Below are 21,781 nucleotides of genomic sequence, written 5' to 3'. Positions count from 1 at the left end.
TCAGCGAACTTTTAATTTGTATTTATTATATCACTGAGTTTTCTTTTTAATTTTCTGTTTACTCACCAAATCTCAACGCTAACATTTGCAAAGCCAATTTTCTCAAAATGTTCTCAAAAAGTTTGTTTGCTAGCAGCCTTAACAGCCTTTGTCGGTGCACTGCTACATTTCTTGGCGCATTACTACCATCATTAGTTTAGTGGAATAATGTGAAACCATTGCCTAGTATATTTATCGTGTTGCCCATGTGCAAGATATAAGAAAACTGGGGACCTCCTCATAAAGAGAACTGCTCCGTAGTGTCTAGTAGTGGTCACATATTCCACAGGGTATCGTTAAGACGATTACTGTTCAAAACTGTGGTCATGCAGAGCTTCGAGAAGGTAAGGTGGTAGGATAGAAGTGACACTACAAAGGGCTATATGCAAGGCAAAGGAAGGTGCCATTATTTTGGAGAAATGGTGCGGACCAGGTGAAGAGGGTAGGGTTACCTGTGGAGGGGGAGTGAGTCAGGTGGGACATGCGGTTGCCGGAGCTCTGGAGGTTAGCCTCCATGCTGCGACTGTTTCTGACTGCCTCCAGGGAGCGTAGGCTGGTGCGGGGGGCCAGATTAGGCATGCTGTGCCTCAACTCCTCTGGAACCACACATACAATACACATTTAGCAACAACAGTATGTGCGTCATCACAGCTTTGGTCCAACAAGAATCTGTGATGGTCCCCTCTGATCTTCTCGACGTAGGGTATACATGCTGAATTATTGGCTATAGCCTACCCTCGCTCTTGGCAAATTGAATCAGCTCTGCACTGGGGCCCTGGAGAGATCGTCTGGGTGCTCTTGTGCGTGGAGCCCCGAGTCGGCTGCTGTATTCCTGACCGTGATTGGAGGTGGAGGGGGACAAGCACCGGGGTGAGCCTAACGGCGAAGGGGTGAAGCGATGTCGTCGCTGGGGCATGGAGCAAAACTCGTCCTCTTCGTCCTCCAGGCTGTAACTGTCAAACTCCTGATCGCTGTAGGTGCCGCCCCGGCGCAGGGACTGTAGCGAGGCCGTGGAGCTGCGGCGTGATGCGGATGCTGAGCAGGAGGCAAAATCCTGCCTCAGACCTGACACCAGAATTATAAAGTTAAAAAACGACATATGCACGGGCAGCCGTGGAATTTAGATTTGGGAAACACAATGAGCATGTGCACAACCCTTCCACTCACTCTCCTCCTGCAGGCGAGCCATGATCTGGACATCAGTGAGATCCTGCAGCTTATAGCCCATAGAGATGGAGTCATCGGATGTGCTGAGCTCACTGTCTATGGAGGACTGCGAGCTCAGGGCAGAGCGCACGGTAGGGACACCTGTGAAAACACAATGGGCGCACTGTATTAAACAAGCTTCATCTCACTAATCAAAGCAGATACTGAAATAATGGCCATGTGGTCTGTTTGAACAAATAAATGCCCGGGGAACGAACTGCGGAAAACAACCATTAACCAAGACCGGTATTATAATGGCTGCAGGGCTCTCCAGACAACAAATAAACCATGGATATAGCCTGGCATGTTTTGCCTCCATTGTGCATAACAATGGCGCCAGGTTAAAACCTGTACAACACGGCACAGCCAAGGGATTGAATCAAAGAACAATAACTAGCTTTCAAACTAAGATTGCCGAACGGAAAAAAAACATCAGCCGCCAAAAAACAACAGATTTGATACGAGGCCTAAGTAAGGTTTATATATAAATAAAGACATACACATAACACTTTAATAATATGCTTGTTTTAACGTACTCTTATTTGTTTGTTTACCAAATTTTATTGTAAATGTTCATATTTTCTATTTTTAAATTATGTGTTTTACTGTTAGGCCAAATCCCTTGTGTGTGTAACGTACTTGACAATAAACAGTTTCTGATTCAGATTTTTCTGATGAATATAGACGAATCACATTTGTTTAAATGAACACGTCTCTCCACCGGACTTTACTCTTCAAGCAGCATTAGTCTAGAAAGGACCGTCTATACCGACGATGCCCAGAAACGCTAAATGCTAAGTTCCCCTGCCGGGCGTGTCTGTCTGACGCAGGCCTAACTCTCACACAAATGGGAAATGACATCACCATCCAGGGGCATTTGGTTATGTAAAAAGTCTGGGAGTAGATAGGGTCACCACCCACAAGCCAAGCATTTACAAGTTCATGCAAAGATTTGTTATTTACAGGGAATTCATAACAACATCAGCATTGTTGGTCTCTGCACAAAGTGGCAGGCAATGTGAGGACGAAAAGTGCAAAGTAACTAACAATCACCACAAAGTCAACATCACCAGCAGAACACATTTCACACAGGTCAGCATTGCCAAAGTATACCAGTGATACAGATGTGTTGTTGGTGGTGCATTCACGTGTATACTATCAGCAACCTTTGTCATGCAGGAAGCACATTTGCCTTTTCATGACGTCTGTATTCACTTATTTTTTTTATTTCTTTCCTAATTTCCCTGCTGTTCAATGGACCGTAACTGAGTCTGTGATACAAGGCTCCAGTAATAAAATGAATGCTTAAAGTCTGCATGGTAAAAGTAGAAAATCAATCGAACTTATAGTTGTTGTTTTTAACAGTGCAGTATACTTGGCACACAGTAAACTGGGTAAAACATGCAAAAAGGCCAGAATAGTCCAAAAATGACCATTCAGATCCCGAGGGAACACATTGTTATGCATTAGTGCACACACACGCATATCAAGTGACCTACATCCTCACAGTAACTGCAGTCAATCCCACTGTTGTGTTGAGCAGAAAAGGAGGAGCACAGTGTGTTAATGTCATGCCATACCTGAGCTGCCACAGGTTAGTAGGGATTTGTTAGTTGATTTGTGGTACCCAGGAGAGATCAGGCCTGAGCCGGTCGAGCCTGCCTCTGCTGATGGGCTACTGTACATGCTCCTCCATCGAGACGCTGCAGGGAACAGGAGAGGAGCGGTTAGATAGAAGATCATACACACCTTAAAAAGAGAGAGAGAGAGAGAGGACGTGCTTTAATGTATTGTTTGGGTTCTAAGGGGAATTTTGTTTTACGTGAAACTGTTCACGACCAAGACTCCCTGGAAGAAGAAGAAATCTTGTGTCTCAATAGGACCGTCCTGGCTAAATAAAGGACAATATGAAGATAAATAAATACAAAGCACATCATACATGATAAAAGTATGGTTGGAAAAATGTAATTAAATTACATTAAGGGCCCCATTTTTAGTGGAAAGCGGTAGGTCTTGGGCGCGCAAACTGTGTGCATCTGCTCTTTTGGTTCTTGTAGGTGCAGAAGCGTAAAAGAGTCACAACAGCTGAGCCGACGACAGCCACACATGACAACAACAGGCCAACAACAGGAAGAGTCGGACCTCTGGGAAATCGTGTTGTTGTCTGGATGCTGTGAACACACGGCACCTCATAACTGCAGCCAGAGGTAGATGTTGTGTCGTACGTTTAACTGCTAATTAGGAAATAAATATATCAAATTCCTTCACTAAACAACTATTTATATGATTTCACCAATCCAACACTGTTTCAAGTCATAATTGTACTGTATTTCATGTGGAAATCAAATAAGACATGAGCTTTAAAAAAGGTAAAGCGCTCCAGTTATCCGATGTCTCCCACATAAATAGACAGAAGACAGAGTTATAACCGACCAGTCTGATTTGCGGAGAGGTGCGTGGCTATTTTTTAGCAGCCTGGTGTCATTTGCATGTGATCTAATTAAGTAGAAACAAAGCATGGCAGTGTGTAATAGCATCAATCAGACTGAGCTGACCCAGGGGGGGGGGGGGGGGGGGGAGGAAGAGTAATCCAACCCAGCCCATGATTCATGTAGTCAGTCAGCCCTGGTGTGAATAGCTCTGTTGTTCCGGTTCTGCAGTGTGCAGGAAGTCGGAGCTGCGAGTCGGGTAAATAATATATGGGGCCTGTTGGATCAGACACTTCTGTCCACACGTGGAGACGTACGCACCATGTAATCATTCACCGAGCGCTCGGGCTTTTGTCATGCAACTAAAACAAACACTCTGTGCACACAGTAGAGGTGAGCAGTAAATAAGACAGCAGACATTTCACAGAGGTAGGTAAGACCTTCACCCTGCACTGAGTTAGGAGTCTTAATCTTGATTTAGGCCAACCACCTCTGACAGATTGTTAATGCATAAAAAAAGCAGCATAATAAATACTTGGTTCGGACACTTCAAAGAGTTCAATGCAAACATGTTTGTGTTTACATACTCTGGTCCAAGCGGCTGATCAGGGTCCGACAAGCTAACTCTGTCTCGGGGCTGCGTTGGTCAAGAGCCTGCCGACACCACTTCAACGGAGACTCTGGGCCTTGATCGTCTACTTGCTTTTTTGGAGACACATACAACCTGTAGAGAAGAGGCAGACAGGAAGAAAACAAACCATTACCAAGGGAAATGGGAGCAATGAGGCGAAGCAAAAGGGGGACCAGGAGAGGAATACAGAGATGGAAAGGGTTGGGAAAAGGCCGATCAGTAAGCCTAATCTACTTCTTATTAAACACGCTTGTCAAGATGGAGATTAGTGTGAATTATTGGCCTATAAGGTATGCACTTAATAGCATTGAGCATGCCGTGCACACGGTAAGAATGTTCTTCACCATGCACAACATAGGATAGGCGTGAGTGAGACACTGTGAAGCAGCACATAAAAGATCTCACTTCAAACAAACAACCAGGCTGGTTTGTTTAAAGTGATGATGCAATCAGATCAAACAGGGAGCGAGCAAACACTTTATGTAATACATCCTTATCACGGCCTCAGCCATGGTTCTCAAACATGACAATCACACATTCGCCTCATTTAAATGCGCCGAACATCTCGAGCTTCACTCCGTCATGACGGGCCACAGTTGGGTGGACAAATCTGAAAAGACGTGGAAATTTCAAATCTAGAGTTATTTTTGGAAATAGCAGCCAGAAACAATCACGTCAACGCACGACCAGCCACGGTCGGTTTTCATGCAGCCACACACAATGTCGAAATGTGGAACTGTGATGTGTGCGGCGTTGCCCCAGTGAGAGCAAACAGACATCAGGTTCATCACAAAGCTTTGAAGTGGCAGTCACACGGGCTGATCCCTTTTAAATTGGACACACAAAAGGCCCGGACTGACAATCAACTACAGATCATCTTCCCGTCGGGCAAACACAAAAGCACCCATTTCCCACTGGAATGAGCAACAAAACAGAGAGCAATATTTAGGTCACGCATCCTGCCAGAGAGAACAGTTTCTATGTGTGTGTGTTTGATTTCTTCTAAATCAAAATTATAAAAATATACCAAACCACAATTGCTTTTATAATATAACATAAAAAAAATAAGTAGAGCAGCATCGGTGGATCCGTTTCTGTATGTTCCATACTTTCACAGTTCTTTTACATAATAGTTTCAAACGAACCCTATAGTAGTGATCGTATAGTCATCATAAAACGTGTGTTCTTGCTTTCATTATGAAACCAAGCCAGGTCCCATCTGTGTCCAACCAGATGTGCAGCATCACAGAGGGTCATTTTCCGTAAGTAATAAAAAAAAACATCCGACTCTAATCAAGTCTTGGAACTATAATTAACGGCGCAGATACTCCCACAACAGCAGCTCCACCAGTTGCTCTGAGCTCCGGTGAGAGGGGGGGGGGGGGGGGGGGGCTCGGATCACATGCTGTGCAATCCCACTCAAAGCAGTTTAGCCATGCGGCAGCATCCAGCCCAGAGCAGATCAGATTATGTCGCCGTTAGGATTACAGGATTTTTTTGGCCATGATAACCTCCCAAAGCACACGGTATGGCTAATGATGTGAAACTGAAAATAAGTGCACTGTTAAGCTGCTAAAGTAACCATCAGGAACACAATATGGGACACGCACAGCATAAACGAACATGTCTAGACTGAACTCTGGCATGATGTTAACATGGATTATTAGCAATTAACCCTCTATAACTGGTCATTTTGGTAATATTCTGCCAATTAAAACTGGAGGAAATGAACAAAGTCCATATTGTTTTAAAAAAAACAAAAAAACATTTTATAAGCTTCAACCTGACCGGCATTCAGGAATGAACTAATGCAGAAGTTGATCTTTAGTACATTGTGTAACAAGGCTTAGTGAATGGAGATCTATGCCGGGCCAACAATAACAACACATATTACTACAATTATTTCTGAAATAGCTTTTCTCCTTGAAACAGCTTGATAGAACACTTCTGGTACCTAAATGATGTTAATTCATGCTGACACAAACAAAACCAGAGACGATCCGGCTGCAACACAAAATCGGGCCATCTTCAAACTCGGCTCAACTACACACCCGTACGGTTTTACGACTGCATTTGCACAGTTTTGACGTTAATGTGGTGACAAAATCTGTCCAGAGAAATAGAAACACCTGGCAAAGTACTGGAAAACTCTTCTGTGGTGCTTCTGCTTCAGTGGGAGTCTCCTGGACCACATCCTGCCACGATGACACACCCACACAGAGACTCACAGGGTGAAAACAATACCAGCGCCTTCATGTTCATCATTACCTGCCAAACAGGTCGCACATCGGTCGCGCCTGTTGTTTACCTCGGTCAGACAGCTCAGAGTCAATTTTAAGGGACGACCAACAGCCTCTCACTTTGTTAGGCACGTCAACTGCATCTGAACTGATTCCCTCCGGCGGGCTGCCCATTTCTTTTACCGCCTCCTTGTCGGTCCGGTGTCTTTCTTCTCTCTCTTTTCTCCATCACGGACACGATTTCCTCCTGATTACAGTTAATATTCAGAGCTAGTGCTCAAAATGTTTGCCACAGTTAAGCAAAGCTCTGAAAGTAAAAGAAAAGATTCTGTGGATAAGGAGGAAAAAAAAAAAGTGGTTTCTGTCTCGGCCACGAATTAACTCTAATTTTAAATCCAAATAACCTACTGCTGCTACGGAACATAGTCACATCCTGTGGGGGAGTCGAAAAGAAGGTCGAAAGTAAAGAGCACAAGTGACTCATGTGGCTCTTCTACCTATACACACTTAAAATATGGCATCGCTGTGGCCTGTGCTGCCAGAAGTCTACTTCCCCTGAAGGTAACTCTTATGCTCTGCTACACATCATGGATTTGACTCGCTCTCTCTCTCACATCTGCAAATGTTAAGATCCCGCACACCGATCAGTCCAGTACCGATATCTTGGGATAACCCAAACAGGTGGTCTAGAGGGAGAAGACATAACAAGAGACCAGAGACAAGCAGTTCAGACATCAAAACATACCAACTGTCCTCGTCCTCCAAGTCTGCACACTCATCCTCCAGATCTAGGACGTCCACTTCATCCAGTGCAGTTTGGTCCGCCCCCGAGTCGCTCTCCGCAAGTGTCTCCGACTCATAACTTTCCAGAGAGGGGCTCTCTGGGGTCTGCAGGGACTGTGCGGCTCCGTTGCTGCAGGTCAAGGTGAGAAAACCCCCACACGGACCCTGGTCCTCCTCTTCCTCCAGCCTGTTGGCCATGGGCAGAGGGGACATGTCTTCAAAGCTGCTGCTGTCCTGAGTGGGCGACAGCTCAAAGTCTGTTGTGCCCAGCTCGCCACCGTGCTCCAATCTGAGGTGGGAGTTGGTCACCTCCTCGCAAGTCAGCCTCTCGTTGATATACACAGCGTCGGTGAGGTTGCGGTTGCTGCCGGCTCCTCTGTGGACGATGGTCTTGCTCCCCCTGTTGCGCAGGGTCTCGTTCTGGACCTCCAACCTACGAACGAGCTCCTGCAGCTTTCGTACCTCCTCCAGCTCCCCCCCTGCCCGGTCCGGACCCCCCTCTTCTTCCTCCTCGCACCCAGGCGTGGAGCTCTCCAGGGGGCCAGTGGGACTGCCATTGTCAGCCTGGGGGACCACGCTGGCACTGTCCGGGACCACCATGCTCCTTCTCTATTGGGAGGAAGAGTAGGATTATAATTTACATCATGACAACACACAACAGGTCTTCATATTAACACATTAGCCCAAGCTTGGGCAAAACTCACGTTATGTTGCTGACTACACCTTTAGGGAATAGGCACTATCACCGGGGCAACACAACAGCAACTTAACACATAGTTACAAATATATAATATATAAGTAACATGAATAAATATTCTTTAGCTACTTCACTCACATGCAGAGCTTTGGACGTAAGTCACACGGACTAGCTCTGGTATCAATGCGCCACTTGAACAGTACATTAACGAACGTGAGTCGATTTCAGGCAACAATCATTTTACATGTATTTACATGACGCCGAACACTTTTTTTGTTTCCCACTGCAATGACCGTTGCAAGAAGCTAAGCTACAAGAGGAAGATGTGTACACCACCACATCTAACCCCGAGCTGTGAACTTGCAGCAGCTATATCGTAGTATATCGAGACATTTGAGCACTCAGGTTAATGTTAGCTCGGCTAGCATGCTAACAGCAAAAACAACCGTACCGGTGAGTGAGCCGTCTTGTTCCAGTCGTCCCCAGCGAGCTTGATGACTGAGCTTGCCCGACACTCAGAGCTCAAACTCCGCGGTGCACCAGCGACCGCATGAATGAAGCAGCTAATTACGACCACCTGAAATGGTCCTCACCTAGGCAATGATTGTCAATACAGCGGAATACATCTCAGTTAGCTAGTCCATGTTTTCTTGATGCCAGAGCATCACTAATAGCGTTCATCGTATCGCTCACAGCTAACGTTAACTAGCTTGTTGATGGACTTTAGTTAGCCCAATGAATCGACCAGCAGCGGCAGCGCTCGCCCCTCCCCCTATGGAGTTTAGCTGGTATTTGGCGCCCCCTATGTGAGAGAAGTAGTACTGCAATGCAATTTGTTGTAATATATACTGTAGCCGGTAGGTGTCGCTGTTTACATAATTCTATCAGTAAAATTGTATCTGCAGTGATTAGTGACACTGAAGAATGAGAAAGAATGATAGCCCGCACACTGTTTCTTAGGAAAAGGCATTGCTGTTGAGTTTTTTCAAACTATTAATACTGTATCCACCCCATTATACTAGAGTACACATAGCAAGTGTCTCAAGACACTGAAAATAGATCCTAAATACTACTTGAGTGAACTGAGAAAATGTTTTTCCGTTTCCACAAACAAAAAGACTGTCTTATAACATTAAAAAACAGATAATTCTCACCTTGTTTCTGGTCATCTATGTTCTTTCAGCTATTTGAGGATGATGATCACCTCATAATTTCATAGCTTGATAAGACCTACTAGACTTACTTACAAAATGTCTTCACTTTACTGCATCGGTGCATAGAAAAACGCAGGATTGTGAAATTGCAAAAGAAAATAAACTACTAAGTTGTGGTATGAATGCAGCAAAAGTGTGACTTGTTGTTTTGCAATGGTAGTTTACTCAAATATGTCTTCATGATGAAAAGATTATTTGTTGGACAAGGGTATTTTATGGAAGTAGTGATGCCAGTAAAAGTATCTGTAAAACTTGTTTTGCAAGAGACAATAATCATGTGCAGTTGTTGATGTGATAATTGAAAACAGCAGGCAATACAAATGCAGGTCAGTAAACAACCAGTAACCCTGTGAGAATGCAATGCTACAGCATAAATCACAAATAAAAGTTTGGGTTTTTCAGTATATGGCTCGAGAATGACTTTTAAGGATGCTGAATAAGATAAGTTTATGTCTACCTCCTATCATTTCATCTTTCTCCTCTGGTGCTGCAACGTCTAGTCTGTTGTCATAATGCACAGACATGTCTGATCCTGAAAGACCATGGGAAAAGAAAACTACATGCAGATGATCTGTTTTTGCACATTCGTGAAAGCTATCATTTCCTATAATTTATTTTTCATGATCTTAACAGGCTTCCTTTCAACAGAAGGGAAATTGTAAATCTGCATTAGTCTCTAATTTTGGTAACGTAATTCTAACCAAAGACAATTAGAAGGGATAAAGTATGTCTTCACTCTCAAGTACCTGCATGCTGTTGTATGAGCATGTTTCAACAGGCTTGTTGTGGAAAAGCACAGCCTGCACCATCTTAAGCAATCCACATAGTATGAAAATGTGATGCATCCCCAAAGCAAGTTCATACTGCAAAGATACAAGAATCATGTAAACATTTTGCAATGACATGCTTTTTAAAAAAGTATAAATGTGACACCCCTGCTTATTAAAACTCAACGTTTCAACATAAATATTTCATGGCAATGTGGAATGTGTAGCACCTGAAGCGGATCCACTCCCTTTTCTTGCAGGCTTAGACCTGTAATTCCAGATAAAGGTTTTGACTGTGAGAACGGTTGACTTAACCATTCAAAATTCAGTTTAAATATATGTTGCTCATGTGCAGCCAAGGCAAACTGACTATGCATGCTCACAAACAAGTCAGTTTTATTATTCAAAAATAAAACTTGGACATCGCAACAGACTTTCATTGACGACCCTTTTCTACTCAGCCAAACATGGTCAAGTAACAGGAGAGCGAGTCAATTTCTATAAATTTTGTTACCGTTAAGACAACAAACTGACTTTTGCTCATAATGGTGAAACACTCACAAATTGTATTCTAAAACCTATTGGACTGTATTTAGTTTATATCGTTCCCTATTGTGAACACAATATTGTTCCACTGAGTACTCTATATGAACAGGTACAGCTTAAATGTGGACCAGTGCACCCAAACTGCCCCAACTTTCCTTTCTGACCACTTGAGGGAAAATTTGCAGATTTTCAACAAGCTTTGTATAATTACAATGTGGGTAGTATTAACAGATTAACGATGTTTAACTTCCCTCCATGTTACGAACACCCAGCAGTACTCCCGTCAGTCAACGTGACTTTCGGGTTGTTCAAACTACAGACTGTACTTCCGCATTTTTTTGTATGCCTGCATGGAGAGAGGGGCAGTGTAGCATAATGCTGGAATTGGACATTCAGGCCTGGCCTACTTAGAATATGAGCCAGAATACAGTGCAGAGAAATTACAGCATGTGGAAGAGGCCTAGAGTCAAGCTGTGGTCCTCTAATGCATAGACAGCACAGTTTTATGGAAGTACCATATTTTCAGCAGTGAAATACTTGAAAGTATACCAGAGCTTTAAATATTAATATTTTCATTTGAAAATTATTTAGACAATGTCCAGCACTTACATCAGTTCAAAATCAGTTTGAAATACAACTCACATTTGATGCATCCATTTTTATTATGAAAAAAAAATAATCATCTTATGCGTTCTCTCTCAGAACATTTTCTGAATGTTAACATTTACAAGCAGACTTGTGGTATTGTTAACAATGTAATATCATACATGGCTTTCCATTAATACAATCATTTATGATTTCCCTCATTTTAGAAAATAATATTGCTCAGCTCAGCTCTTTCTAAACTGCACGGAAAGAACAAACATCTACATGAGATTACAGACAGATGTTTCCCCAAAGCATCAGCCCAAACACCATTTCTAATAAACCATGGCGGCACAGAAAACAGGCAAAGGCGGATATGATTAACAAGATTACGATTTAGAGGAGCAGGACAGAGAGAGCTGAATCATGACCGTTGCGTTTGTTACTTTCTCACTTTCTTCCCTTTCTTCTCTTTCTTCTCCGCTTCAATTTCTGTGTGATCACAAGAGAGAGACAGAGATGAGGTGATCAACCGATAACAGAGTCTGGACATCAAAGATTAGTCCTCAACTGTTGGCAGGACAAGTAAACTAATCAATATAGCACTGTGTTTAAACATTAGCAACCTTGGAAGAGAAACAGAATCTCTAAATCATAGAGGCTGAGATACAATACACGTTAGTGTCTAGCACGGGGCAAGCTCCAGAAACACTGGATCCTCCATTTCCCATAATGCAACTCAATAACATCTTGTATTAGCTAAATGCCAACTTTGTGATAAATTTGTAGTCATTAAGCCTAACTCACTACTCCAGATGGCATCTGTTGTGTGCTCCCAGTAGACCACACAACACCAAAAAATACCTGTATATATAATATTTAAATTCTTTAGTTATACTTAGTTACTGTGGATGTTGTACTTCTTTACTTAGTTGATACTCTTACTGTTTATTACTCTTTACTCTGCATCTTGTGTGCAGTGTCCACTTTGCTGCTGTGAATTTCCCCACTGCGGGACTAATAAACGATTATCTTATCTTACGACTATGGTGTCATCAGATTAAGACAGCTCCCTTTGGAGCCACAGAGGACAGCAGACCATTGTTTTCACAGGCGGTCTAGTAATGTATAGTAAATGCAGAATGCGTCAAGGTGTGGCACAGGATTGAAAATCACATTTGAAATGAACAAAGACATGATTTCAGTAAAATAGGAGAAGAAATAAATCAGTTTAAGGCTCAGAAAACGCTGACATGCACCAGCTGATTCAGTGCTTTGGTGCCTCCCCACCGACATAACGGTCAGGGCTGTTTGCCTCACTTTAAGTCTTCCTGCTGCTTCATGTCAGGTCAGCATTAAGCAGCACAAGGACAAGCTCCCAGGAAGTTGGTCGTGTATCCGAACAAGGAGCTGAAGGAACCCGATCAAGGGCGGATCAGATAGATTTGAAACACCTACCTTCTTTAGTTGGAAGAGCGTTCTTTTCTTTTGTTTCAGCCTTCTTCAGCTTGCACGCGTTAAACCCCTCCAACTCCGTATTGAGTGGCTCTTTCATGCATTTCTAATGTAAAAAAGTGAGAGATGGAGAGAGAAACAAAAAATAAAAAGATTGAAATCAAAACAGATTTTTTAAATTAACATGATCAAATGTTAAGAGAATGTACGAGAAAGATATAACACAATCCCATCATCACTTAAGCTGCAGTATGAAATCAAGCTCCACCTCAGTTTAAAAAGACAGTACTGGGCTGAACTCTGGCTGTAAGCCAGTCACAGGAAACAACACGTCCCTACTCTATGACCTACTGGCTCACAATGAACAAAGAGCTCGTATGTGGCGTCATGTTACACTGTAGTGTTATTTACAGGTATTCAGTTACATGCATACGGGGATTAGAGGGAAACCTGCCGTATTGAACATTGATCTGCATTTATGTGTGGTCATTGAATGGAAATGCCAATTTTATTCATATAAACTTAAACCTTTAGGTGCTTTGTAGACTATTAGCAGGATTTTGAAGGTGATTATTGTCCCCGGAGCCAATGACGTGATTTCATTGAAGCGTCTATTTCTATGATGCACGTGTTCGAATATTTCTCTCCATTTTATCCCCTTTGTAACGTGTCTGAGTTTTTTTGAAAAGCACTATAAACAAAACAATAAAATGCATTATTATTCAGTACAGGAGTAATCTGTTCAAATTTTAGAGTATGTGTAAGGACTAATCTGGAGCCGTCCTACTGACTGTTTGGATAATCCTGTAAACAGAGCGATACAGTAGCATCAGCATCCAAAAATACCTGGGCTTGCACACTGTATTTTAGTGACAGTGATGCCAAGTGCGAATACATTTCCTGTCTGACTTTTAGGTTCAACTACGAATACAACAGTCTAGTCTGCTCAGCTGTGTATAAAACGTTTCTGAACATCCAGAAATCAGAATCATTAAGAAAGTGAACACGTTTGTTAACAGGCCTGAGATCATCGGAGGACAGGGATATCTACAACGGTGTGTTATCAGCATATGAAGTGGACGATATATTGCGTTTTTGCGATAATACCAAGCAGGAGCAAAAGAGATTAGGAAAATATTAAATGCACACCGGGGCCAAAGAAGCAAACCACAAGGAAGTAAGAGCATAGTTGGAAAAGATATGCTCCAGTTTTACGGAGAAATTAGTCAGCATGGGGCAAAGAGTTTCATGAGAACATAACCCGTTTCTAGAAGATGTAAGAGAAAAGACAGACACCGCGTTTTTGCTTGTAACACCGTTGAGAAAGTTGAGTAAGTACTTACCTCTTCGATGGCTATCTTCTCTTGCGCAATTACTGTGTGATCACAAGAGAGACAAAGGTGAGGTGACCAATCTATAACGGAGCCGTAGGTTCATCAACTTTAATCAAAGATCAGTCCTGATTTGTTTGTCAGGACAAGAAAACAAATTGATATAGTACTCTGCATCAACATGATCATCCTGTAGTAATAAATATAATACCCCAACTCTGAAGTACACAACACAGAACCATGATCTAAATCGTCCGTGTCTAATATTCTAGCTGGTGTGTAAAGACCGCAGGGCAAATAGTTAGAGTTAGACTGCACTACGGCTTTCCGTGATTCTTTTGTAGTCCTCAAGTCTAACCCGTTTTTCCTGATGACATCAGATTTAGACAGCTCGCTTCAGAGCCAACGATATTATCATGTCAGCATTAAGCAGAACAAGGACAAGCTCCCAGGAAGTTGGTCGTGTATCCGAACAAGGTGCTGAAGGAACCTGGATCAAGGGCGGAGCAGATAGATTTTAAACACCTACCTTCTGGAGTTGGAAGAGGGTTCTTCTCTTGTGTTTCAGCCTTCTTGAGTGTGCACGCCTTGAACTCATCCAACTCCGAATTGAGTGTATCTTTCATGCATTTCTAATGGGAAATGTGGGAGACGGAGAGATCAACAAAATGATTCAAAAAAAATAAAAAATAAAAATAAAATAAAAATAAAAAAACCTAACATGGCATGATAAAATGTTAAGAGAATGTTGGAGAAAGATTAAACACAATCCCATCATCTCGTCACTCCAGATGCAGTATGAAATCAAGCTCCACCTCCGTTTAAAAAGAGAGTACTGGGCTGAATATACACAAACCTACTTTATGAAGCAAACCGCAGGCAACCAAAAGTACATCTGGAAAATGATCTGCTTTAGTTTTGCGATGAAAGTGAGCATGCATGGGGAAAGAAACTTCCAGAACATATAAGTCTAAAGCAAGATGATCATGATTTATGCTCAGATCCTGCTTGTAAAACTACAGAGTTGAGAAATTCACAGACACCAAGAAGGAAGCGGAGATGATGGACAAGATTCCTAATTGGAGGAAGAGCAGGTAACAGAGCAGGACTGAAGCAGAGGAATAATGGCAGGTACTAACCTCTTCGATGGCTATCTTCTCTTGCTTGATTACTGTGTGATCACAAGAGAGACAAAGGTGAGGTGACCAATCAATAACAGCCGTAGGTTCATCAACTTTAATCAAAGATCAGTCCTGATTTGTTTGTCAGGACAAGAAAACAAATTGATATAGTACTCTGTATCAACATGATCATCCTGTAGTAATAAATGTAATACCCCAACTCTGAAGTACACAACCATGATCTAAAGCGTCTGTCAAATATTCTAGCTGGTGTGTACCGACCGCAGTGCAAATAGTTAGAGAGATACTGCACTACGGCTTTCCGTGATTCTTTTGTAGTCTTCAAGTCTAACATGTTTTTCCTGATGACATCGGATTTAGACAGCTCCAAAGACGATATTATCACTGCGTTCCAGATGGCACACTTTTATGTACGTACATACGGCAGCTTCCCTTACAAAGTATGTACTGTTGAATACAGTATGCATTTGATTGGGACTACTTTGTCATAGAATTATATCTTAAGCTTTGACACTGTCATACATCCGCAGTGCAGAGGATTGTGGCTCAGAATAGCCAGAAAAGTATGCTGACTTGCATACTGAAAAATGCACCCGGATGAATTAGGACATCCTGGTATTTTTGGGATCCTGCATGTGACAGACTAAATAGTATGGGTATTGGGAACCCACAGTATATAAATAGTGTTCACAGGTTGTATAGTAATCTTCATGACAACTTATCTTTGTGTAAAATCTATCAAGTGCCCCTTTAATGTAATGTCTGAATATTACTTCAGCAGCAATGTACAACACGAGACCATGTAATTAAATGTAGACTGTGTCAAGGTGTGGCCCTGGAGTAAAAATCAAAGATTTCAGTAAAATAATTACAATTTCATAAGAAACATTTAAAACAAAGCAGGTTCCTCCTTCCACTAAAACATAGCTCTCCTGAGGAAAAAATAAAATACAGTTTAAGGCTCAGAAAAAGCTGACATGCACCAGCAGTTCCACGTGATTCAGTGCCTCCCCACTGACATAACGGTGAGGGCCGTTTGCCTCACTTTAACTTAAACTCTTCCTGCTGCTTCATGTCAGGTCAGCATTAAGCAGAACAAGAACAAGCTCCCAGGAAGTTGGTCGTGTATCTGAACAAGGAGCTGAAGGAACCTGGATCAAGGGCGGAGCAGATAGATTTTAAACACCTACCTTCTGGAGTTGGAAGAGGGTTCTTCTCTTGTGTTTCAGCCTTCTTGAGCGTGCACGCCTTGAACTCGTCCAACTCCGAATTGAGTGTATCTTTCATGCATTTCTAATGGGAAAAGTGGGAGACGGAGAGATCAACAAAATGATTGAAAGCAAAAAAAAAAAAAAAACACCCAACATGGCATGATGAAAAGAGAATGTACGAGAAAGAATAAACACGCAATCCCATCATTTCATCACTCAGTGCAGTATGAAATCAAGCTCCACCTCAGTTAAAAAAAAAAAAATAAAAAAAAAAAAAAAGACAGTACTGGGCTGAACTCTGGAGTTATGTAAGCCAGACACAGGAAACACATACTTTATGAAGCAAAAGTATAGTTGGAAAATGATCTGCTTTAGTTTAGCGATGAAAGTGAGCGTGCATGAAAAAAAAAAAAAAATTCCAGAACATACAAGACTAAAGCAAGATGATCATGATTTATGCTCAGATCCTGCTTGTAAAACTACAGAGTTGAGAAATTCACAGAAACCAAGAAGGAAGCGGAGATGACGGACAAGATTCCTAATTGGAGGAAGAGCAGGTAACAGAGCAGGACTGAAGCAGAGGAATAATGGCAGGTACTTACCTCTTTGATGGCCGTCTTCTCATCATCAATCACTGTGTGATCACAAGAGAGACAGACAGGGATGAGGGGACCAATCTATAACTGAGCCGTCGATTTAACAACATACATCAGTCCTAATTTGTTGTCAGGATCAAATCAAATTGATGTAGCACTGTGTTGAAACATCATCGTCCTGTGTTAATCAATTAAAAACTCTGATTTACACAAGACCGGACCACAATGATCTAAAGCAAATAATCTTGATGGTGTGTAAATGTATGCAGCAACTGGTGCAACTGATTTTTATGAGTTTTTGAGCTGTAAACTACATTATATGACTGTACTGTGATTAGACGCATCAATACTGACATTTCTTAATAAAAAATAAGCCAATAGCTATACAGCCGACCTGTTGGGACTCAAAGAATTTATTTATAAGAAATAGAATGATAACACCCACTAATCAGAGGCCACACACACACACACACCCTACTTACATAATCTTAACCTTATACCAAGTCCTTACCGTAAAAAGTGATTTACATTATTGGGGACAGATTTATGTCTCCACAACAAGAGTACAACACACCCACACTTTAAACTCTCCTCTTCCCGCTACCAGATCTAAGGCGAGGCCTTTTTAGTGTGCAGTAAATTGTCTGGGCCACGGACTCATTGCTCTCATAAAGAGTTTTTTTTTTTCACCCCATAGTTGGGAGCGTATGAAGCTCCATTTGCTCTGCGGCCTCTTAATAAAGACAGAGATCTTTTGATACATTTTCCTTTGAACAGGTGGGCATGGAGCAGAACAAGGACGAGCTCTCACGTAGCTGGGCGTGTACCTGCAGTTAATCAGTAGGACAATGTTTGCGCTTGACATTCATAATGATAGGCAGGGAGAAGTTGGACTGTGACCAACAAGGAGCTGAGGAAAAAGGTGGAACCTGGCACAAGGGCGGTTTCTCTTTGACACATACCCTGAACCGTTGGAAGATGGTTCTTTTCTTGCGTTTCGGTCTTCTTGAGACTACCTCTCTTAAACGCCTTCACCTCCCCAGTGACTGGACATTTGCTGCTCATTTTGGAAGAGTTCTACTGGAGAAAAGTTTGTGAGAGAGAGAGAGAGAGAGAGAGAGAGAGAGAGAGAGAGAGAGAGAGAAGGAAAAGATGAGCTCATTATCACTGAAGACAGCAGTAGTGTACAATCCCACACAGGTATGCACATTAAGCCCCACCTCTCTTAAAACAACAGAAAGAGTAGCTACTCTGCTGAACCCTGGAATTCACCATTAACCAGAAAAGCTAGTTTACCCCCCCCGCTCGCCATTAACAAACGCATACAACGAAACAGCACGCGAGCAGGAGAATGTGGCGTCCAGGAAAGCTATCGGACCACACCCCACAGTAACGCGGAGTAATCCACAGGACAGTAAAGTAACTGTTGAGGAAAGTCTTCGGCCTGTAGCAGAAATGTTGAACACCCACCACTAACTTTTTAGAACGAAACAAAAATATCTCTTAACATTAACAACGTTTGCATTACATTACAACGTCTAGGCGTCTGTTTTGAGTGTGCGAGCTGCTAAACGGAGACAATTCCGAATAACTTTACCTGGTGCAGAAGTGCGCAGCGTCCTTAGCAGGTAAAAATGCGTCTGTGTGATGTGTCCAGAGCCAACGCTTTAAGTAGAGACAACACGCCCTTCTGCACGCCAAAATGGACACGAACGCTCCAGCTCCTATTGGCTCCCAAAGCTCGGTGGAAGAATTTTGATTGGTCAATCTTGATGTCTGGGCAGAACCGATCGCTGTTCGTTCTTGCGCAGGAATGTCGCAATCATTTGGATCAGTTGTTCCTCCCCTCACCTGCGTAAAGTAAAGCACTACTGAGCTTCCATTATAAGGGATCTGGCTGATTTTTTATTTTACACACACACACACACGCGCACCATCTAATGGACGAGTTGTGACATGACATGGTTTGACAAAAATCACAGATCACAGAAACTTTTTAAATGCATGATGGATAACATTTATTTATGAATGCAGTTTGAGGGGGGAAAAAACATCTGTATTTCACAGGAATACTCGGCGATTACAGACGTTTTTATTTCACAGTAAAACAGTTTTTTTTTTTAAAAATCGGCTACATTGTAAAAACACTTGTTTATTACATCCATTGGCTCATGGCAGGGCGCTGGAGCTGGCCCACATACAAGGTGAGAGGCAGGGTACACCCTGGATGAGATGGCAGTGTATTAAAGTGCTCCATACCAACTTAGTTTCCAACTAACGTAACCTGAATGTCTATGGACCCCCATGCAGACACGGGGAGAACATACTAACTCCACACAGGGAGTGCCTATCTTGTTTTTTTGCAAGTCCTTTAATTCAGATGCAATATTTATTTCCTACAAAATATTCAATAATGTATTGACAATACACCATAAACATGCATCCATCTCCCTTTATGCAGATAAACTACAGTGATTTGGCATTGCACTTCAACAGAGACAGGTGGTCAAGATATCCTGACCTTTAGTGCCTTATCCAGCCCGAAACATGTATGGATCCTACTTTTATTCCATATTGAAAACAACATTGTTGCCTAGCTGGTAAATAACCGTCTTTATCTAAATCCACCACCCAATTTGTAATGCAGGGTTTCTGCTATAAATTGTAGTCTCCAAATCAGATCATCGGGCTATAGAACTCGTTGGGCATCCTGTTGAACTGGCTGGTGAACTTTATTGGATGTTGATAACCTGAGTATGATGAGTAAACTGACTTTGATGAGTAGAATCCCCCATTAAGAAAGTATAAATACAAGGCACCTGATTCACCAGCATCACATTTATATTATCAATATATTTAACTTTGGTTCTTGATAAAAAATTGGCCACCACCCTTTAGAAACCGCAGTTCAAGTCCTGGCAGTAGTGACTTGACCTTGCTTGTGCCTTCTGATACATTGGTCGTGGCTTCAGAATGAAAACGTTTTTTTCTGGATTAAAATCAATACAAACAGTTACAAATATTGTTTAATTTAGTTCTTTAACCTGAACGTTTCTGCTGCCAGTCGTAGATAGTAGTGGTGATTCCCCATGTAATAACCAGAATATTACATGGGGAATAACCAGTGAACCTCCTCTGTACAGCAGAGCAACACTCCGCTGCCGGGATTCCCACAGAATCCTCCAACAAGCCATCACCCCTTTCACCTCTCCTCCCACCTGTGCCTGCATGTTTGCCACTAGCACCGACAGTGGGTAAAGAGTCAAGCTGATGGCCATGGAGGTCAGCGTCCCCGAGATGAAGGAGGAAACCACTGGAGAAAGCCCCTGTGCCTCCACGACAGCACACACCGGCCCCTTCAGGCCAAAGTACAGGGAGCTGCCGAGAGTGTTGCGGGCTGTGATGGGCAGCAAGGCTCTGTAGAACCCTGAGGCCAGCCTCTGTGCCTTCAGCCGGACAAGAACACTCTTCAGGGTGGGTAGATGGCGGTCGTTTTGGCTGTTTTGCAACACATTCTGGACGCGCTCAAAGGGGGTAAAAACCACAGCTTCTACCATACCTGCTCCAAACCCAGCCAGAGCAGGCAGGGCAGGGGTGAAAAGGACATTTTGGGATGATAGGGAGAGCTGGCGGAGGAGGGTGTCCTGGAGGCCAAAGAGCAGCGTGCCATTCAGGGTCCTCATCAGCAATGGTGGGGCCACGCCCCTGTAGAGCTTCACAGGTCCCTCTTTGAGGAGCTGCCCCACGGCCTGCTGAACCGAGGTGTTGTGGGTTTGTTGACGGAAAACAGCTTTGTAGACAGGGAAGACAATGAGGGTGGGGAGGGTGGATAGCAGGCTGGAGGTCCCTCCGTGCAAGTAGCTGGGGAAACGAACCATTGGATCCCTGAGGCCCCCTTCATCTTTGTTGTCAGGGCTTCCTGCCATCCTTGAGCGGAGTAAAAATTGAATCACAAATCATTTCAGTGTCGCCCTAACAAAAGGACAGACTGAGACTGAGAATGCCTACAGGCAAAAAAAGAACTAAAACTGAAACTTAAGGGTAAAAAAACACAGCCAAAGAAATGCCACTTAAATAATATATTAATATATGTTTAACATATGAATGTTCATGGTAATTTTGGGATCAGAATAATTGAAGAAAAATCTGAGATGCATTTACTTACCCAGTCAGCTATCAGTAGACATTAAAAACAGTAAATATATAAAGCCTATCTACTTAAATGTCCTCCGTCTGCTGCTGGAAGCTGAAGGCAGCACATGCGTCTACTTCCTACACTGCACGAGAGAGAGCTCATTCCGGGTAATTTGCCTCGTTAACACGGCAACACGCTTTTTACCCGAATAAGGACACAAACTATCAGACCACATCCAAAAACGTGTAACGGTTTCAGTATTAAAATGACAGGGTGCACTGAGCATCAAGCTGCCGGTGATTGGCCCGCCTCTTCTAGAATAACTATTGGTCAAGACGATCTACGTCACGTGGTTGACGATTGGTTATTTTGCACATCAATCAAGGTGTTTTCTTTCTTCGGAACAAGGGTGCGTCACAAGTGAAAAATCAAAGCAACAGGCTTACTACGGGAATTATTTATTTTTACTTAACCCTTTGACAAACACAGACGTCAAGGGTCTAATAAACACATTTGGATTTTAACCGTTCAATGATAAATGTCTTAATTCGGTTTCAAAGCATTCTTGACAAACACCGAATGTGGAAAATGCATATAACAAAGACCAAGGGCTTTGATCGAAGAATTTAAACAATCTCGGGAACAAAAATCCGAGATTGCATTCACACAGGGACTGCAGATGGAAACTACTTTCTAGTCGCTACAAAAATGTATTGTGCACTGTTTGGAATAAACGAAACAAAACAGCTACCCATGATCCTGCTTGTATTCAAC

General features: G+C 42.7%; 3 protein-coding genes and 1 long non-coding RNA gene across 9 annotated transcripts in view; 1 reads left to right on the top strand and 3 right to left on the bottom strand.

Moving 5' to 3' along the window:
• The window catches only part of LOC142962602 (SLAIN motif-containing protein-like), a 10,794-nt gene extending 2,026 nt beyond the window's left edge, over nucleotides 1-8,768 (bottom strand). Inside the window, exons 1-7 of one of the 3 annotated variants that reach the window (XM_076103185.1) lie at nucleotides 8,477-8,768; nucleotides 7,291-7,937; nucleotides 4,262-4,398; nucleotides 2,826-2,948; nucleotides 1,207-1,347; nucleotides 775-1,104; nucleotides 492-635 (exon numbers count right to left, since the gene is read on the bottom strand). In XM_076103185.1, the coding sequence (XP_075959300.1) occupies nucleotides 492-635; nucleotides 775-1,104; nucleotides 1,207-1,347; nucleotides 2,826-2,948; nucleotides 4,262-4,398; nucleotides 7,291-7,928 (1,513 nt within the window). In that variant the 5' untranslated portion in view covers nucleotides 7,929-7,937; nucleotides 8,477-8,768. The remainder of the gene's footprint in view (nucleotides 1-491; nucleotides 636-774; nucleotides 1,105-1,206; nucleotides 1,348-2,825; nucleotides 2,949-4,261; nucleotides 4,399-7,290; nucleotides 7,938-8,476) is intronic. The other 2 variants (XM_076103183.1, XM_076103184.1) reach the window with 2 other exon arrangements.
• Nucleotides 1-21,781, top strand: part of LOC142962608 (uncharacterized) — a 25,221-nt gene extending 3,440 nt beyond the window's left edge. The window contains exons 3-5 of one of the 3 annotated variants that reach the window (XR_012957337.1): nucleotides 1,220-1,337; nucleotides 3,303-3,452; nucleotides 20,016-21,781. This is a non-coding gene — a long non-coding RNA (uncharacterized LOC142962608). Of the gene's footprint in view, nucleotides 1-1,219; nucleotides 1,338-3,302; nucleotides 3,453-6,478; nucleotides 9,644-20,015 lie in introns of those variants that run through there. The other 2 variants (XR_012957336.1, XR_012957335.1) reach the window with 2 other exon arrangements.
• Nucleotides 11,196-18,624, bottom strand: tmsb1 (thymosin beta 1). 2 transcript variants are annotated; one of them, XM_076103190.1, is made up of 9 exons: nucleotides 18,470-18,624; nucleotides 17,835-17,949; nucleotides 16,879-16,910; nucleotides 16,256-16,358; nucleotides 15,063-15,094; nucleotides 14,453-14,555; nucleotides 13,936-13,967; nucleotides 12,596-12,698; nucleotides 11,196-11,629 (listed from the first exon to the last, which is right to left on the bottom strand). In XM_076103190.1, exons 2-9 carry the CDS (start codon nucleotides 17,935-17,937, stop codon nucleotides 11,580-11,582), a joined length of 558 nt encoding a protein of 185 aa, XP_075959305.1. In that variant the 5' UTR covers nucleotides 17,938-17,949; nucleotides 18,470-18,624; the 3' UTR covers nucleotides 11,196-11,579. The 2 variants fall into 2 exon arrangements, with proteins under 2 accessions (XP_075959305.1, XP_075959306.1); XM_076103191.1 differs by having other exon boundaries at nucleotides 17,835-17,952; nucleotides 18,470-18,491.
• On the bottom strand, nucleotides 18,866-21,183 carry LOC142962605 (solute carrier family 25 member 53-like). The gene is given in 3 exon segments (XM_076103188.1): nucleotides 18,866-19,988; nucleotides 19,991-20,799; nucleotides 21,038-21,183. Coding segments are annotated over 2 exon segments (885 nt in total). The 5' UTR covers nucleotide 20,799; nucleotides 21,038-21,183; the 3' UTR covers nucleotides 18,866-19,911.

This window comes from Anarhichas minor, unplaced genomic scaffold, assembly GCF_050575085.1.
Source record: "Anarhichas minor isolate MPS153535 unplaced genomic scaffold, ASM5057508v1 ptg000028l, whole genome shotgun sequence".
Taxonomy (NCBI): domain Eukaryota; kingdom Metazoa; phylum Chordata; class Actinopteri; order Perciformes; family Anarhichadidae; genus Anarhichas; species Anarhichas minor.
This window is presented reverse-complemented; position numbering and strand designations above follow the sequence as displayed.

Coding starts and splice junctions, on each gene's coding strand:
- tmsb1 (XM_076103190.1), bottom strand. CDS start 17,937: ATGAGCAGCAAATGTCCAGTCACTGGGGAGGTGAAGGCGTTTAAGAGA. Junction 16,359..16,878: donor AGAAGACGGCCATCAAAGAG/GTAAGTACCTGC, acceptor TTTTCCCATTAG/AAATGCATGAAAGATACACT. Junction 12,699..13,935: donor AGAAGATAGCCATCGAAGAG/GTAAGTACTTAC, acceptor TTTTTACATTAG/AAATGCATGAAAGAGCCACT.